At 42.4% G+C, this 20,407-nt stretch overlaps 1 protein-coding gene across 1 annotated transcript in view; it reads right to left on the reverse strand.

Annotated features, from left to right (window-relative positions):
* LOC137426593 (uncharacterized) overlaps window positions 1–20,407 on the reverse strand; it is a 276,611-nt gene that overhangs the window by 201,920 nt on the left and 54,284 nt on the right. The window contains exons 3-4 of the mRNA XM_068115254.2: window positions 10,191–10,277; window positions 1–250 (exon numbers count right to left, since the gene is read on the reverse strand). Of these exons, the coding sequence (XP_067971355.2) occupies window positions 1–250; window positions 10,191–10,277 (337 nt within the window). The remainder of the gene's footprint in view (window positions 251–10,190; window positions 10,278–20,407) is intronic.

Genomic DNA, 20,407 nt, shown 5'->3' on the forward strand with positions numbered 1-20,407 from the left:
TTTGTGTATCTTGAGCAACAACTCCAAGCGTTTTGAGACTCAAATCCTCTGTTTCAACACTTTCAACCTGTACAGTAAGTTGGGTTGAAGTTGCTTGATCAAGAGAAGGTAAACTCTCCAGAACATTCTTTCCTTCGACGATTGGATGCTCATTCACCTCATCATTCTCAAGTAAGTAGTTTTCACTCAAGTTTTCAAACTCTTCTTTTGAATCTTCGTTTGACTTAGGAACGCACATAAAATCGGTGATCTGCCAAAAAAAAGCAAAAAAAATGTCAGATTTCAAATTGTTTTTATAATTTGTTTGTTGAAGCAAAGACACCCGAACAACATCAGGAAAACAAACACATGCATGTTGATTGTATTAGATGGCGGTGTGCGAAAGGGAACCGTATTCCTGCAGGGTGAGTTTACAGCGAAAGACCTCAATAAAAACTGGTGAGATAAAATTTAATTTTAGAGCAAGTCAACTACCTGCTCTAGTCCGACAGGATGGTAACACACTTACTTTTGAGCTGTCAAGTCTGTTTGATTCCCCTCCAAACTATAAACTGTCCGGTTGGTATGCTTTATCACAAAGTGCATCATCCCTTGGATGGATATTCTGTCTGCTGGTGGTTTACAGATGTTGGTGGACCATGAAGATCCCATGGTGTCTTTTGCAAAGGGTAAACAAATTATTGCTGGTGCTCTAAAAAAAATATACAAATTCCTGTTACCTTCATTCGGTCAGTTCAGGCCTGGCCACTGGTTTGGGAAAGATTTAGGCAACACTTTTTGACACCAACTCTATACAAGAAAGTCGAAATAATTGGGGTCATTAAAAAGTGGTAGTCTCAACTACCTCCTCTAATTGGGAAAGAAATGCAAAAAATGTGAAAATCAGGTTTAAGTGAACACATAAATCTAATTGACGCAATCCAATACCCAGGAGCACTGAAACGCCTTTTCTGCAATAGACTGAATTTGCAGTTAGTAAAAACACTGCAATGGCAGAAAATAATACATGCAAACATTTCAGATTTAAGCAACGGAAAACAATAATATTTGCATTATGTACAATAATTAAAAATGGAGCAGTTTGGTGGTGGAATGGGCAAAGCCTTGTTGCACCATCCTTACTGGTGTGGGTTTGAGTCTTCTGGTGTGGGTTTGCTCAATAAATAATAAAAATTAAATTTAAAAAACTTTCCGCACTACTTTGGCTGAGCTACAACGTGTCCATGATTGACTTTAGCCTTAGATTAATGGAGTACCCTCGGCTCTGCCATATCTGCCGTAGGCCTTATGGGACAACACCACCATTCGATATGTCCCGTACTTCCAGTTGATAATAGCGTATTGAATCCTCAACATACCCGACTTGTACAAAAGCAGAACAAACAAATACAAAATGTTCAAAACTACCAAAGAAGATTTCAAAATGCAATTTAATCCAACTATATTAAATAAGGCCATCCGATGTATGGATGTCTGTATATACAGTCGTGGCCAAAAATATTGGCACCCTTGCACTTTTTTCAAATAATGCACCATTTCTTCCAGAAAATTGGTGAAATTAAAAAATATTTTGGTATCCACAAATGTATTTCTTTGGTTTGTAGTAGAACAAAACAAAAAAGCTGAAAACGTTTACTAAATCTTACCTTATTCCATGCAGAAATCCTAAAATGGCCCAGACAGTTATTGGCACCTTTTAGAAGTTGTAAGAAATAATTTGATTTGAAGCAGGTGATTCTCCTTTACTTTGATATTGAACTCACCTGTGGTGAGTTGCAGGTGCCTGCAATATAAAAATCACTCATTCAACCAGTTTGAATAGAGAAAAGGAGTCATTCTGCTGTTTTGTGTCACTGTGTGTACCGCAATGAGCATGGAGAAAATAAAGAAAACCAGAGAATTGTCTGAGGAGGTCAGACACATCATTGGAGCCAAGCATGGACAATCTCAAGGCTACAAGTCAATCTCCAGAGACTTTGATGTTCCTGTGTCCACCGTACGCAATGTTATCAGGAAGTTTAAGGCCCATGGCACTGTAGCCAACATCCCTGGACGTGGCCACAAGAAAAAACTTAATCGAAGTTTGCAGCCAATAATTGTTCGAATGGTGGAAAAAGCACCTCAATCAACTGCAAACAGATTCAAGCTGACCTTCAGACACGAGGTACGACAGTTTCAACTCGCACCATCCGTGGCCAACTCAATGAAAGGGGGTTATATGGTAGGAGACTCAGAAGGACCCCACTGCTGAGAAATCCCGACTGGAGTTTACCAAAACACACCTGAACAATCCAAAATCCTTCTGCGAGAATATCCTGTGGACAGATGAGACCAAATTCGAGCTTTTTGGTAAAGCACATCATCTCTATGTTTGCATAAAACAACATGAAGCCTTCAAAGAAGAGAACACCTTCCCTACAGTCAAACATGTAAGAGGTTCAGTGATGTTTTGGGGTTGCTGTGCTGCATCTGGCATTGGGTGCCTTGAATGTGTGCATGGCATCATAAAATCAGGAGATTATCAAGGCATTTTGGAGCGCAATGTTCAACCCAGTGTCAGAAAGCTGGTTCTCGTCGAAGGTCATGGGTCTTGCAGAAGGACAATGACCCCAAACACACTTCAAAAAGAACCCAGGAATGGTTCAAGACAAACGCTGGAACATTCTGAAGTGGCCAGCAGCGAGTCCAGATCTAAATCCCATTGAACAACTGTGGGGAGATCTGAAAACAGCAGTTGGGAGAAGGCATCTTTCAAATCTGGGAGAACTGGAGCAGTTTGCACAAGAAGAGTGGGTCATATTGCCAGTAGAGAGGTGTAGGAAGCTCATTCATGGCTATAGGAAAGGCTTCACTGCAGTTATGTTGTCCAAAGTCTGTGCTTCCAAATATTAAGTCGAGGGTGTCAATAATTTTGTCAATGCCATTTCTTTTTATTTTCTGATTTAAAAGGATATATTAAGTTCTGAATCAAAGCAAAGGTTCTGTAATATTAACAGTGAAATAAGGAATTGTTGAGAACAAATACCTTTGTCAATTTCCACTTTTTTTTTTAGAGAAAATTGTGAGTTATTTGAGAAAAGTGCAAGGGTGCCAATATTTTTGGCCACGACTGTATGTACAGTCACGTGAAAAAGTAAGTACACCGCATGTAAAGTTTTGACTTTTTCAACATATTTCAACATACAGCTATTTGATCCTCATTTCAACAATATTGAGAGATAAAGGTGATATAATATAACAAATATCATGAAACATTTACATTTTGTAGTCCATTGTATAATTTAAATAAACATAAATGTAAATTTCACATGTGGGAAAAGTAAGTACACCCCTACATTTATCACTACTTCAAATACCTAAAATTTGAATCAGGTACACCAACTCAGGTGCAAAGGATTAGAACATCGTTAGAGAGGATCTTGGAGGAACCTGTCTTATTTAAACCTCAGATATTTAGTTTGGTTTGCTCTTTGTTGTTGAAGTGTGCGGCGTCACCATGCCTCGATCAAAAGAGCTCTCTGAAGCCTTCAGAAAGAAGGTTATAGATGCCTACGAGTCTGGGAAGGGATTTAAAAAGATCTCCAAACAATTTGAAATCAATCATTCGACTGTCCGGAGGATCATCTACAAGTGGAGAAGATTCCAAACGACTGCCAACTTGTTCAGGCCAGGCCGCCCCAGCAAGTTCAGCCCGAGAGCGGACCGCAAGATGCTGAAAGAAGTCTCTAAGAACCCCAGAATATCATCACGGGATTTACAGGTCGCTCTTGCCACTGTTGATGTCAAAGTGCACGAGTCTACCATTAGAAAGAAGCTGCACAAATTTGATCTACATGGGAGGTGTGCCAGGAGGAAACCTTTGCTGTCCAGAAAGAACATCAGGGCAAGACTAAAGTTTGCCAATGAACAACTAGGCAAAGACCAGCACTTCTGGAACAATGTGCTCTGGACAGATGAGTCAAAGGGAGAGCTATTTGGCCACAGTACCAGAAGACATGTTTGGCGAAAACCAAAGACAGCATTTGACCACAAGAACCTGATACCAACTGCAAAGCATGGTGGTGGAAATATGATGGTTTGGGGCAGCTTTGCTGCATCAGGGCCTGGGCAGCTCACCATCATAGAATCCACTATGAATTCTTCATTGTACTAGAGGGTGCTTGAGGATAATGTGAGGCCATCTGTCGGAAAGTTGAAGCTCAACCGAAGGTGGACCTTGCAACATGACAATGACCCTAAACATCTATCTATAATTCCAGTAATCTCTGTGTGTATGTTTGTATGTTTGTATGTTTGTATGTTTGTATGTTTGTCTGTGACCGCTGTTTCTCGACAACCACGGGTCCGATATACTTGAAACTTGCCAGGTATATTGCTGGGGACCTGAGGATGTGCCTTTTCAAGGTTTCATATTAATCGGACAAGTAGTTACCGAGCTATGGCGATTTCTTTACCAAACTCCGCAAGCCGTTCGCTTTGGACCAAACCATTTCATGTAAATAGAGGGGGGGGATTGTCACCGTACTCGCAAGCCGTTCGCTTTGGACCAAACCATTTCATGTAAATAGAGGGGGGGGATTGTCACCGTACTCGCAAGCCGTTCGCTTTGGACCAAACCATTTCATGTAAATAGAGGGGGGGGGATTGTCACCGTACTCGCAAGCCGTTCGCTTTGGACCAAACCATTTCATGTAAATAGAGGGGTGGGATATAATTTTAGATATATATATATAGTACGGGCATGCCCTAGTACCACTAAATCCACCAAGGAATGGCTGAAAAGAAAGAAATGGAGGGTTCTGGAATGGCCAAGTCAAAGCCCAGATCTAAATCCCATCGAGATGTTGTGGGGGGATTTTAAACGAGCTGTGCCTGCAAGAAACCCCTCAAACATCGCACAGCTGAAAGAATTCTGCATGGAGGAGTGGGCAAAAATTTCTCCCAGTCGATGTCAGAGACTGGTAGACAGTAGAATGTTATAAGAAACGCCTACTTGAGGTTGTTTCTGCCAAAGGGGGCAATACCACCTATTAGAGCCAAGGGTGTACTTACTTTTTCCACATGCGAAATTTGCATTTATGTTTCTTTAAATTTTACAATGGACTACAAAATGTAAATGTTTCATGATATTTGTTATATTATATCACCTTTATCTATCAATATTGTTGAAATGAGGATCAAATAGCTGTATGTTGAAATATGTTGAAAAAGTCAAAACTTTACATGGGGTGTACTTACTTTTTCACGTGACTGTATGTTTGTATGCACATCTGAAAATCATAGAAAAACAGGGCTATCATGATCTCCACCAAATTTTGCATGCCAGATAATATGCATCTCAGAGTATTGAGGGAAGTGGCAGAGCAAATTAGTGTGACGTTAATCAATATCTTTACCTGTCCATTGAAGTCAGAACAGGTGTGGATGGATTGGAGAGTAGAAATTGTAACACAATTATTTAAGAAAGAATCCAGAGAGGAATTGAGGATATCTAGACCTGTTATTGCAGTTGTGGGAAAGATGTTGGAGGCGTTAATTAAGGAATGGATGGGAAACCATTTCATTCAGTTAAAATTAATTAAAGATAGTCAGCACGGATTTACTAAAGGGAGGTCATGTTTAATTAATTTGAGTTCCATGAAGGACTTTCTGATTGGATGGATAGGGGAAGTGCAGTGAATGTAGTGTATCTAGACTTTCAGATGGTATTTGATAAGGTAACACATACGAGGTTGTTAGGCAAGGTGAGGGCCTGTGGAGTGATTGGTAGCGTAGCCAGCTATTTATTGGTGATAGTTATTTCCACCTTCTTGTGGGTTCAGCCAGGAAACGTTTTTGGCCCAATTATTTCATGAACTGACCGCACAGGCCTGACATTCGACTGGAGCTGATTAGGGCAGGAATTTGAAAATTATTCAGGATGCTGGTGATAATTTGCCTACTCTTCACGGAGGACAGTGTGGGATCGTTACCGCCCATCAACTGATGCTAGTACATGGGGCAGGCAGTTTAACATTCATGCAATCGGATGGCACAAACATCACTCTGCATGTGAAACATAAGGATGACAGTTTTTAGCTGGGTCAAGATTCAAACCCAAGCTGGACAACTCAGAGGCAAATGCATATGCTTGAAGACTGTCCTGCCAGAGAAAGAGAGTATGTGAATGAGTCCAAATGAAGAGGGTGAGTGAGTGAGTCCAAATGGTAGACCTCTGCCTTCTCTGCTTATGTCTACAGATTAATCTCTGCAGTATCAGTTATTCGGTTTGGGTTATTTCCTCCGCTGCATTGCTTGTTTCTTTTATTTTGTTTTCTCCCCCTCATCTCACCTCCTGAGACAAAGAATTATATGTTGATTCTTTCTCTCCTCCCGGACACGTGCTTGTTCGCTCTCCTCCTCGTCTCGGCTTGTGCCCCGCCCCCTGTATCTCGTTTTCTTCCGCCTCTGCTCCTTCTTTCTCAAATCCACGTTCTCGCTTGGAGACTTTTCCCGGATTGTTTTTACATGGTTTTCATGGTTCTGTTTGGATATTGTTGGAATATGTTTAAACCGCAGCCGTGATGCTGATGCCCCCCCCCCCCCCCCCCCCCCAGAATTTACATGTTTTAAACGTTTCCCAGTGTTTACCCTGGTCAGAATAGGTACACCGTATCCCTGCGTGTCGTAAGAGACGACTAAGAGGGTTGGCGTCAGGAAGGGCATCCGGCCATAAAAACATTGCTTCAAAAAGAGAACCATGACAATCACAAGTACATATGGGCAGGGTGCAGCTCGAAGTGGAGATCGGTTTCTGAGGTTTGGGACATGGAATGTGGGGACAATGACAGGGAGATCAGGAGAAGTGGTTGCAGTATTGGTCAGAAGAAGAGTGGACATATGTTGTGTGCAAGAGACGAGATGGAAGGGAAGTGGTGTGAGAATGGTGAAGGGTAGGCAGGGACAGAAATACAAGTTTGTGTGGCAAGGGTGCCCGGAGGGCGTGAATGGTGTTGGTGTCCTGTTTTCTGAGGAGTTTGTAGACAGTGTGGTGAGTGTGACTAGAGTGAGTGATAGGTTGATGATGGTGAAAATGATGATTGGAAAGCTCTTGGTGAACGTCATTTCAGGATATGCTCCGCAGGTTGGTCGAAGCGATGAAGAGAAGGACAAGTTCTGGTGTGCGATAGAGAAGCTGATGGAAAACGTGAAAGATGAGGAAGTTGTTGTGGTGGGAGGAGACCTGAATGGACATGTGGGAAGGAGTATGGATGGTTTTGAGGGAGTTCATGGGGGTTACGGATATGGTGTGAGAAATGGAGAAGGTGAAAGGATTTTGGAGTTTGCTGATGGAGCTGATTTGTTGATTTGTAATACTCAGTTCCAGAAAGAGGACAATAAGCTTGTTACATACACGTCAGGTGGGTCGACGACAACCGTTGACTACATGATGGTGCGTCGGCGAGATAGGGGGCACCTCCGGGACACAAAGGTGATCCCGGGGGAGGAAGCTGTTTCACAGCACCACTTGGTTGTCTGCGACATAAGGGTGCAAAGTGCGAGGAGAGCTCGGCGGGTGAAGTACCAACCGAGAATGAAGGTGTGGAGGTTGAAAGAGGTGACAGTAAGGGAGGCATTAAAAGAGAGGCTGTGTGGGGTAGAGGATGATGTGGTTGAGCTTGAAAGTGGTTGGATGTCAATGAAAGCTAGTCTGTTGGGAACCGTTGGTGAGGTATGTGGATGGACAAAAGGACCACCGAGGCACTCGGAAACATGGTGGTGGGATGTTGAGGTTGGAAAGAGGATTGACGAGAAGAGGAAGAAGTTCAAAGAGTGGCAGAAGGCGAAGGGTACGGGAGCAGAAACAGCAGAGCATGAAAGTTATAAGGCAGCCAGGAAGGCTGCAAAGAAAGAGGTAGCAAAGGCGCAGGATGCATGTAGGAAAATGTTCGGAGAACGCTTGGATTCGGAAGAGGGTCAGAAAGCAGTATTCAGGATTGCAAAGCACATAGCGAAAGAGAGGTGTGATGTGATGGGGGTGAGTTGCTTGAAGGATGAAGTGGGACAAATCGTTGTCGACCCAGATGGAATTAAAGGAAGATGGAAAAGATATATGGAAATGCTGTTGAATACAGAGAATGAATGGGATGGCAACATAGAGAGTAACCCAGTTTTAGGACCGGCAGAGAAGATAACTGAGAAGGAAGTTGAGGAAGCGATAAAAGCAATGAAGAGTGGAAAAGCGGGAGGGCCGACGGGAGTTGTGGGAGATATGTTGAAGGCAGCAGGAAGTTGGGGTGTGAAGAGAATGACAGAGATCTGTAATCTGGTGGTGAAAGAAGGCCGCATTCCAGTGGCTTGGGAACTGAGTACCCTCGTCCCTCTATACAAGGGGAAAGGTGACCCTCTGGAGTGTGGCTCGTACCGAGCGATAAAGTTATTGGAGCATGGAATGAAGGTATTGGAGAGGAGGATAAGGAAGAAAGTGAAGATCGACGAAATGCAGTTTGGATTTATGCCAGGAAGAGGAACGACAGATGCGCTTTTCATTGTGAGGCAGTTGCAGGAGAAGTATATGGATAAGAGGAAGAAGTTGTTTTTTGGGTTTGTTGATCTGGAGAAAGCATTCGATAGGGTTCCATGCAAAGTATTGACATGGGCATTGAGGAAGTTAGGAGTGGAGGAATGGTTGATCAGAGTAGTGATGGCAATGTACAAAAGAGCACGCACAGCTGTAAGGACGAAGGACGGGAACAGTGGTGAGTTTGAGGTGAAGGTGGGAGTGCATCAGGGGTCGGTACTAAGTCCACTACTATTTGTAGCTGTGATGGAGGTGCTGGCTCAGACCGTAAAGGAGGGTTTACCGTGGGAGTTGTTGTATGCAGATGATCTGGTGTTGATTGCGGAAAGTATGGATGGACTGAAGGAAAAGATGAACAAGTGGAAGGAATGTATGGAGACAAAAGGTCTGAAGGTGAATATCGGAAGGACAAAGGTGATGGCAAGTGGTAAAGCATGTGGTGAGGTGGAAAGAACTGGGAAGTGGCCGTGTGCTGTGTGTAGGAAGGGTGTCGGAGTGAACTCCATTCAATGTACAATGTGTGCTGAGTGGGTTCATCAAAAATGTAGTGGTCTGAGAGGGTCATTAACCAGTGTGGCAGCTACATTCAAATGTAAGGTGTGCACAGAGGGAGCTGCAGATGGAGGAAATGTTGAGTTGGATCTTGGAGACGGCGTGAAGCTGGAAGGTGTGAAAACATTTTGCTACCTCGGAGACATGCTGAATGGAGAAGGTGGATCAGACTCGGCAACGGTTGCTCGAGTGAGATGTGCATGGAAGAAGTTTCGGGAACTGAGTGGCGTGCTGATGAGGAGGAGAGTGTCGCTGAAGCTGAAGGGAAAGGTGTATGCTGCATGTGTGAGAAGTGTTATGATTTATGGGAGCGAGACATGGGTAATGAATGTAGAGCAGCAACGAAGGCTGGAAAGGGTGGAAATGCGAATGGTTCGATGGATGTGCGGAGTATTGTTGAGAGAGAGGAAGACAAATGATGAATTGCGAAAGATGATGGGAATATTGCCTGTGATTGATGCTGTGAAGAGGACCAGGTTGAGATGGTTTGGTCATGTATTGAGGAAGGATGAAAGTGACTGGTTGAGAAGAGTGATGGAAGTTAATGTAGAAGGAAGTAGAGGATGGGGAAGACCGAGAAAGACTTGGCTAAAGATGGTGGAAGAAGAAATGCGGGCAAGGGGGTTAACAAGGAGAGATGCAGAAAATAGGGCAAAATGGAGAAGATTGTCATGGGGACCGCAAGGCTAACCCCCGCTCTAGCAGGGAACATGGCCTTAAAATGCATGTTGTATCAGTGATTGGGTTTTCAATATTCCATGCCACATCAGCACCAACACCAGAGAGGAGGAACGTATTTCTACCTACTGGTCGTCATCAGTACCTTACAACCATTACAACCATTGCAACAACTCCAACAACCCTGCACAGCCTCCCATTGACCCCCTCTAACCACATTGGCCTGAAAAGGCCTCTCGTCTGAGTCAAATGCTGTGCGTTCCCTTGTTGTACAAATCCTGACACTGGCCTAAGTTTAGAATTCTTCTTTAAAGCTCCATTTGAATTACTGTCGACATAAAAAGCCACAAGATCCATGGGAGGTGGGGTGGGAGGGGAGGGGGATGGAAGAGTCAAATACCTGAGCAGGAAACTTGTATCGCTCTTTTGAATTCTCTTCAATTACCTCCAAGTGGTCTTTGGGAAAATACCCGAAGTCATTCCCCTCCTATGAAATAAAACAAAAATATAGCATTTCAAGTTTGTTCAATGTTCTCTTTAGGGTTTAGAGGACACAAATCAAGGAAATGCCTAAATTCAATCTTTACGTCAAAAGTTTGTACGGTAGTTCCCTAATTCCCAATTTATATTCCCCCACAAATTTCAATAGGAAAGACAAGAATCCATGCAACTAATTATTTTATTTACAGGATCATTTTGGACCACAATACTGTTAAAAAATAAATAATAATAAAAACCTATAGTAATAGCAAATGAGATAAAAAAATAAAAAATAAAAAATAAAAATGAGAATAAAAACAAGCATTACAAGAAAGTTTTATTATAGCAGCTTTCTTTCACACTTCCACATGATCATTAAAATCCAGATTAGGAATCAAATCCCAAATAAATACTAACAATGCCAAATATGAGCAGGATAGGAGGGGCCTGGTGTTGACTTCGCGGTTAGGGTGCCGGCTTGGGATCCTAGGATGCTGAGTTTGAATCCCGGTCGATCGCTGAATGAACACCAGGGGGGTTCACTCAGCCTGTCATCCTTCTGAGGTCGGCAAATTGAGTACCAGCTTGCTGGGATGAATGATCCGGTGTGTACCCCGATTTAGAATAGGTACACTGTATCCCTGCGCATCGTAAGAGGCGACTAAGGGTTGGCGTCAGGAAGGGCATCCGGCCATAAAAAAACAAACATTGCCTCAAACAGGGAACCATGATTGTCATGGGCCCCGCAAGGCTAACCCCTGCTCTAACGGTGAAAAATGGCCTTAAAACGATCATTCATTCATTCATTCATTCATAGGAGGGGGGAGATCCCCTAACCATCCCCGCTCTTTGCTTGCCAAGAAAGATGGCATAAACAAGGCAAACACATGATAAAATGCACCAAGTCATGCAAACGTGTTTATCAACTTTTATTATTTAATAATTACCCCGCTCACACGAAGTAAATCTTCAAATGTCAAGGATGGAGGTTATGTTTTCACCCCTGTCTGTCCGTCTGTCTGTCTGTTTGTCCGTTTGTTTGTGAACAAAATATCTCAGAACATTGTGGACGGATTTGGACGAAATTTGGCAGAGATGTAGCGTATTAATTCGGATCCGGCTAGTGGAATTTTTAAAGTGATTCTTCACCATTGCGAGATAGGGCCAAAACAATACATAGCAGGATATCTCAAAAGGTTATGGATGTATTTAGACGAAACTTGTTGGACAGGTTGTGTGTGTGACAAGAAAGAATCGATTCAATTTTGGTGACGATCCCGATCCAGCTCGTATAATTTTTTAAGTGATTCTTCACCATTGACTGATATAGCCAACCAGGCGGATGTATGCTCTCCACTGAGTGCCATTCTAGTTTGGCTCTGAATTCGTCCCAATCACACATGCGCAGAGAAGAGTGCGATAAATCATTTTACTGTCTGCCTACCTGGCAGTCAAACAAAATATAAAAAGCATTCCAAACAGGAAACTTACTGTTTTTAGGGATGTCATAAAGGACACAAACAACTGGCACGAATAACTAATGTAACGTGTTAAAGAAGGTGGTCTATAAGACAATGTGTCAATGGCAGTAAACTTCCGGAATTAATACTTTTATACGACCCTTAAAATCATTTTTTTTAAATTGAATTATATACATAAACACTGTGTGGGGTAAGGTGTTCTATGACCTCTCTAGTTATGTTCAGAAATCAGCGATGACATGCATTACAAACATAATGCATAAAACGATTTTCAAAACCAATATGCAAGTTACAAAAACGGATAAGTATGCCTCCCGAGCTGCCACCTTTCTGGCTTTCTTTCTCGATTCAATTTCATTTTCAAAATGCAATTCCAGGACTTCAGATTCAGAACTTCTGCTAATTTGCTCGAATAAGGACATCCTTCCAAATTAATATGAGTCGGTCGTTTCCCCAGCTTGCACAAACAAAGATTACCCTTTGTGTAAAACTACATCAGTTTAACTCTCTGTTGACAGTATAATTTACCTGCTTCATTATTGTGCTACACATTTACGCTATTTTATTAGCATTCATATTTTTTCAATTCACCAGGAGGTTTTTATGCCTCTGCCGACGAAGTCGCCGGAAGCATTATGTTTTCAGGTTGTCCATCCAGCTGTCCGTCCGTCCGTTCGTGATAGGTTTTCGTTCCCGCAATAACTTGAGAACAGTTAGTCAACCTTGGTGCAGGTATATATGAGGGCCAGTCAGTAAGTAACCTTAAAATATTTTCCACAACTTGTTTATGTACGTGTGTAACAACTGTGTTATTTTTAACGCAATCTCCATTGCATTCAATGCATTTTTTTCCAGCGCTTTACCAAGGCCTGGATTCCTCTAGAAAAAAATATCTTGGCTGCTTGTGTGGCCATCCGTGCATCGCCCCTTGGACCTCTTCGTCGGATCGGAAAGTGGTTCCACCAAGCGCCTCTTTAAGTGGCCCAAATATGTGGTAAGCTGAAGGGGTGAGGTCTGGCGAGTAGGGTGGATGAGGAAGACACTCAAAATGCAGGTCCTCGATTGTTGCAGCTGTAGAGCAGGCAGTTTGGGGCCGAGCGTTGTCATGCTGCAGCAAAACACCAGTAGTGATGAGTCCATGACATTTTGATCTGATTGCTGGTTTCAGGTGATTTTTTTAAGGAGGTCGCAGTATGATGCACTGGTGACTGTGGTCCCTCTGGGCATGTAATGCTCTACAAGTGGGCCCCGGCTATCCCAGAAGAGCGTCCGCATCACTTTTCCAGCGGAGGGATGTATGCGGATTTTTTTGGGCTTCGGTGAAGTTGAATGGCGCCACTCTTTGCTTGCCCTCTTCGTTTCTGGCTGAAAGTAGTGGACCCAGCTTTCATCCCCAGTCACTACGCACTGTAAGAAAACGTCGCCTTCTGTTTCGTAACATCGCAGAAGTTCTTCACATGCGTCCACTCGCCGTTTGTTCAGTTTGGGTGCGAGTTGTCTTGGCACCAGTTGTCTAGGCAGACACTTTGTGGAACCCCAGCACGTTGTGAATGATATGGTGTGCTGAACCATGGCTAATGTTCAATTCGGAGACAACTTCATCCAGTGTAATGCGACGGTTTTCCCTTAGCACGCGCTCAACTCCTGCAACCATTTCTGGTGTGTCGGCTGTGTGAGGCCGGCCCGAGCGAGCAACGTCTGCCACACTGGACACTGCACTTTTAAACTTCCTGTCCCAGTCGTACACCTGCTGCAGCGATAAACATGCGTCACCTGATTTCATCTTCATTCTGTGATGGATTTTACTGGGATTCACACCCACACTTCCCAAGAAACAGATAACAGAAAGTTGCTCCTCCCTGGTGCATGCGTCTAGGGGAGCCGCTATCTTGGAACTGCTCTTCTGACATCATACGCTCAATGTTGCCAGATCTAAAACAGGCAAAACATGGCTCTTGCCCATAGATATAACAAATGTCATCTACAACTACACACATTACATACTAAAATTTATACTGCCATTTTAAGGTTACTTATTGACTTGCCCTCGTATAATGAGGTAAAGATGAACTGCTTAGATTTTAGGATCACGAGATCAAAGGCCAAAGTTCAGAGGTCATGTGAGGTAAAAATGCTGCTGTTACCAAGATAACTTGTGAACCAGTGAAGTGATTCTGATCAAATTTGCTGCAAGTACCGTAAAACTTCGACGATAACGCGCACTTTTTTTTAACCTAAAAATCGTTTTTAAGTTAGAGGTGCGTATTATACATAGGTCTAAGTTTTTTGTAAGTTTTTTTTCAGATTGAAACGATCGTCAAGGACGTCTTCGAAAACGGAAGTGGCAATACTCAAAGAAGAACAACAAAGAATAGCTAAATGTTAAATATAGAATATATAATCTGTAAGTTCATAATCATGAAGTAAGTAAGTAAACTAGTGTTCTATTAAGTGTTGCTTTTAATGTCTGGCAAGTTCGAAAGTTTTTCTAATAATGCAAAAAATTATACCGGTAATTGAATGGACGTTGGAATGGACTTCTGCGCGATGGTCGTTCGACGACGGACGGAGAGACCCTGCCGCTTCATAAAACGATCTCCCCATCCACGTCACGCCTTGAAGGTGACCATGTTTGGCAACGTCTTCGCAAGCATGACAGCTTTCACACGCACCCCCGAAATGCTGACATCACCGCCTTGGTGCCGACGATCTGTGACCCAATCGAGCAGTTTGGCAACAAGCTCGGGATGGGCGGCCGCATGACCCTGTTCGGCCATTTTGCTTTATGGGAGCGACTGCAAAGGCTCCTTCTGTGGTCTCCATAGTCAGAGGTTCAGTGGTTCACCTCAGGTATTCCGTCGAATTCCCTCGTGTCCATAGTCTGATGTTCACCTCAGGTATTCCGTCGAATTCCCTCGTGTCCATAGTCTGATGTTCACCTCAGGTATTCCGTCGAATTTCCTTTTGTCCATAGTCTGATGTTCACCTCAGATATTCCGTCGAATTCCCTCATGTCCATAGTCTGATGTTCACCTCAGATATTCCGTCGAATTCCCTTTTGTCCATAGTCTGATGTTCACCTCAGATATTCCGTCGAATTCCCTCATGTCGATAGTCTGATGTTCACCTCAGGTATTCCGTCGAATTCCCTCATGTCCATAGTCTGATGTTCACCTCAGGTATTCCGTCGAATTCCCTCATGTCCATAGTCTGATGTCCACCTCAGGTATTCCGTCGAATTCCCTCGTGTCCATAGTCTGATGTTCACCTCAGGTATTCCGTCGAATTCCCTCGTGTCCATAGTCTGATGTTCACCTCAGGTATTCCGTCGAATTCCCTTTTGTCCATAGTCTGATGTTCACCTCAGGTATTCCGTCAAATTCCCTCATGTCCATAGTCTGATGTTCACCTCAGGTATTCCGTCGAATTCCCTCATGTCGATAGTCTGATGTTCACCTCAGGTATTCCGTCGAATTCCCTCATGTCCAGAGTCTGATGTTCACCTCAGGTATTCCGTCGAATTCCCTCCTGTCCATAGTCTGATGTTCACCTCAGGTATTCCGTCGAATTCCCTCATGTCCATAGTCTGATGTTCACCTCAGGTATTCCGTCGAATTCCCTCATGTCCATAGTCTGATGTCCACCTCAGGTATTCTGTCGAATTCCCTCGTGTCCATAGTCTGATGTTCACCTCAGGTATTCCGTCGAATTCCCTCGTGTCCATAGTCTGATGTTCACCTCAGGTATTCCGTCGAATTCCCTCATCTCCATAGTCTGATGTTCACCTCAGGTATTCCGTCGAATTCCCTCATCTCCATAGTCTGATGTTCACCTCAGGTATTCCGTCGAATTCCCTCTTGTCCATAGTCTGATGTTCACCTCAGGTATTCCGTCGAATTCCCTCTTGTCCATAGTCTGATGTTCACCTCAGGTATTCCGTCGAATTCCCGCCCAGCACCTCTGTTGCCGTGATCTTCAGCGTATCGAACAATGTTTAGTTTTTCAATGTTTAGTTTTGGAGCTGCGGTGTATGATCGTCGGCGAGAACTCATGGTTAATTAAGGTAAGAAAACTAGTAGAAATAGAAGTCGCTGGTAAATCTTATGAACAACTGAATGAAGCTGTTAAACAACACTTGGATTTCATAATAAAATATATCCAATTATCAGCAACTTGATTACCACGTGATTGTCGTTCGACAATAGGCTACACGGTTTGTTTCATTGGATTTTGCTGTCCGACTTCCGCCGTTTATTTAATACGTGGAACATCCACGGTAGGGAGGATGTGGTGTGTGGATAGAGTGTACCATTATGGATGGCATAGGGGATTTGCTTGTCCGAGTAAGAGTTAGGAAGAAAGATGAGAATGAAGAGTGCGTATATGAACAACGTATTTATTGCAATCTACTTACATGACAACGCTACGATATACTTTTGAAAAATGAATGGATTCGTGATAGGAATCGGCATAGCACCACTCTGGCCACACTGGCGCAGTGGTATGTGTCAATGGAAAGGAGCAGCAGTAGAACCATAGACTTTTAAAAAATGAACGGATTAGTAAATCGACTGGAATTAGCCCCATACTGGCGTATTGGTAAGCGTCAATGTCAAGGCAGAGCAGTAGGAAGCGTGCACCGCGATCGACGACACCGGCACAAATGCATGCTCAGGATTGTCCACTCAGTGGACGGCTTGCTGTCGCCTTCGACTGTCCAATCAGCGGACGGCTTGCTTCGCCTTCGCCCAGCAGACGCCAATAAGATGGCGTCGTATCGGCAGTTAATCGGATGCTTTTAGGCCCCAACGTCGGCTAATTCAGATTTTTTTGAGTATGGCTGTACATGATAAACAAAGAGCGCGGTTCGTAGATCGTAAATCCATTAGTGCCGTGGTCATCGGGTCACTCGGTGCGGTGTAAAAGGGATAACAAAGTCGAGTCCTTACGCTATTATTATATAGATGTGCTGCTATGTATAAACTTTGCGCAATCACAACTGAACATCGTGATTGACACGATTTACGACTGTCGTAAATTTAGTTCCTTGACTTGCCGGGATATTCATTCATTAGCGCCGCTCTGTTCAACTATTATGAAATCATGGCCAACAGTCGTTGTTGAGATGGACTTCATCATTTTTGACAGATGTAATAACATGTTTTCCGTTGATGTTTTTTTCATTTGAGTAATTGAGTGCTGAAATGGGCGTGCGTATTATATATAGGTCTATAGATTTTTACACTGCGACAAAAGTACAAGTTGGGGGTGCGTGTATGCACGGGGCGCGTTATACTCGAAGTTTTACGGTATGTAGAGTGGTGTAAGATGAACTGCTTAGATTTTGGGGTCACGAGGTCAAAGGCCAAAAGTCAGAAGTCATGTTAGGTAAAAAAAATCCTATTACCGCGATAACTTGTGAACCAGTGAAGTGATTCTGACCAAATTTGCTACAATTATGTGGAATGATGTAAAGATGAACTCATTCGATTTTGGGGTCAAGAGGTCAAAGTCTGTTATGGGTTTATAACTGGACAATGGCTTAAGTGATCTAATTCAAATTTGGTACAGGTATGTATGATGATGTAAAGATTAACTGATTAGATTTTTGGGTCAAGAGGTCAAGAGGTCAAAGTCTCTTATAGGTCTATAATGTGACAACCGCTAAAGGGATCTAATTTAAAGTTGGTACAGATATGTATAATGATGTAAAGATTAACTGATGAGATTTTAGGGTCAAGAAGTCAAAGGCCAAAGGTCAGAGGTCATGACAGGTAAAAATGTGATAACTTGTGAACAGCTGAAGGGATTAAAATTAAAACTTGGTACAGGTATATATAATGATGTAAACATGAACTGATTAAATTTTGGGGTCAATAGGTCACAGGTCAGAGGTCATGTCAGGTAAAAATGTGATAACTTGTGAACAGCTGAAGGGATTTAAATTAAAACTTGGTACAGGTATATATTATGATGTAAAGATGAAATGATTAGATTTTGGGGTCAAGAGGTCAAAGGTCAGAGGTCATGTCAGGTAACATGTGATAACTTGAGAACAGCTGAAGGGATTTAAATTAAAACTTGGTACAGGTATATATAATGATGTAAACATGAACTGATTAAATTTGTGGGTCAAGAGGTCACAGGTCAGAGGTCATGTCAGGTAAAAATGTGATAACTTGTGAACAGCTGAAGGGATTTAAATTAAAAGTTGGTACAGGTATATATTATGATGTAAAGATGAAATGATTAGATTTTGGGGGCAAGAGGTCAAAGGTCAGAGGTCATGTCAGGTAAAATGTGATAACTTGAGAACAACTGAATGGATTTAAGTCAAACTTGGTAAAAGTATTATAATGATGTTATAACGTGGGAGGAGGCATATCGGTCGACGTTGTGACGTCGAAGAGTGTTGTTCTCGTTGTGAGAAAATAAAATTAAAATTATTATGCTTTAATGTGGTTCTATGTATGAGAGTATCATCACAAACGAGTTGCATCATCCATGGATGCTGCAAGAGTGATTATTGAACTTTTGAGTACTAGAGATTATAACTTAGTGGACTTCACCTTTGTGGACTTCACCTTGTTGACCACAATCAAATCAATTCGGCCTTGTCACATACCCAACATGCCCAACAAGATTCATCTGAATCTGCCCACAACATTTTGACATATCATGCTATATATCGTTTTTCCCCCATCTCTCAATGGAGAAGAATAATTTTAAAACATTATTGGATCCAGATTCGGATCCAGTTCTGGATCTTCCCCAAAATCTAATCATTTAGTCCTCGTCACATCCCCAAACTCTCCACCAAATTTCGTCCGAATCCGTCCATAACTTTTTGAGACATCTTGTTCACAGACAAACAGACAGGTTTGAAAACATAACCTCCATCCACCTTTGGTGGCAGAGGTAAAAAGATTATAAAGCTTTATTTAACTTTATTTATAAACCAAACTGTTGCTCGATAGTGAAATTGGTTATTCCTGATGTGGAGGTGTGCATTCTTTATGATAAATAAATGTGATGTATTTTTTTATTGAAAATGGCATTTAAACACTTGCCCCTCTCACATTCCCATTACCTACCACTAAACCCCTCCCCACCGATTTCCTAATTTCATCACATTCATTTGTTCTCTCCAACTTTCCAATTCCCCATTGTTAAGAAGAACAATAACAATAAGATTTTGGATATTATAATAGAAAAACAAATGGTTGTTTTTTGGGGATTTTTTTGAATAGCGAAGTATGTGCATCACAATTTATTACTCCCGCTAGGGAGTAATGCATTCGATCGTGTCCGTGTGTGTGTGTGTGCGTGTGCGTGTGAGTGTGCGTGTGTGTTCGTGAACAAGATATCTGGAAAAGTTCTGAACGGATTTGGATGAAAGTTGGTGGGATGATTGCACTTGGGATAAGGAAGAATTGATTAGTTTTTGGTGAAGCTCAGGAAATTATTCCGGATCCAGGAAGTATTTTTGGGATTTTTTTCAAGAATTTTTTTTCTGTTTTCCTTTAAAAACCATTTTCTCTGCAATAATTGGACCGATTGAGAGCAGATTTTTACCACAGGAGGGACTCGGTTTGCAGAATATTTTAATGGTAATTATGACGTCACAGGTCACGTAGTTCGGCTGCCATATTGTTTTGAGTGAAAACACTAAAATCCAATTTTCTCCAAAACGGCTGAACAGATCGAGGCCAAACTTTGCAGGCAGAATCGCATACCCATGACGAACAAAAAAAGTCAGCGAGCATGACGTCATGCATCACATGGTTTCAGAGTTATGACGTTTTTAAGCACAAATATTTAAAACCTAGTTCCTCCCTCATTTGTGATCCAATCGAGGGGAAACTTCACAAATCTGTTCAGCATATCAGTCTACTAAAATGCCCTTTTGGAATTTGTGATAGGTCACGTGGTTTGGCAGATATCGTTAATTAAACACAAATAATAAAAACACATCTCTTGAACCACTTCAGAACCACTTCCTTGATCGACGTGAAACTTCATATTGTAGTAGAAGTCATGAAGAGTAACAAGTGTGCAAAATTTGAAGACGATTGCATGTACGGTCTGGAAGCTGGAAGTTGTTATTGCGTGAAGAAGAAGAGTCTTCGACTGTGGACGATTAATTATTTATCACATGTACAGACTTGCAGGCATCGTTTGACACAATGTCCCGGGTTAATTTGAACCTCAAATAAAATTATAATTCCAGATTTGTCAATGGCTGAGGTATATTAACAAACGAATAAAACAGATTTGGCAAAATTCGAACTTTTTTTTTAAAAGATCGCATATTCACCCAGGGTTGTGAGAGGCTGAAGAAGAAGAAACCTCGCATGGGCTTCCCAAACCAAATAAATAATTCTGGTTCTGGGTCTGCGATTTTCAGGTTTATTACTCCAGCCAGGGAGTTTTTTTTTGGTTTGGTGAAGTTAGTTTTTGGTGAAGCTCAGGATATTAATCCAGATCATGTACAGGGATCATCCAGATCATGTGCTCTGTCCCCCAAATATTCCTACAGGTCGCACAAGATCTGCCAGCAACCCTCTGATGGTTAAACTGCCGAAATCTCGGCTCTCTGCTCACCTTCACTCTTTCATTCCTCTTTTCTCCCGCCTCTGGAACAAACTCCCTCACT

Source organism: Myxine glutinosa, chromosome 5, assembly GCF_964187855.1.
Source record: "Myxine glutinosa chromosome 5, kmMyxGlut1.1, whole genome shotgun sequence".
Lineage (NCBI taxonomy): Eukaryota > Metazoa > Chordata > Myxini > Myxiniformes > Myxinidae > Myxine > Myxine glutinosa.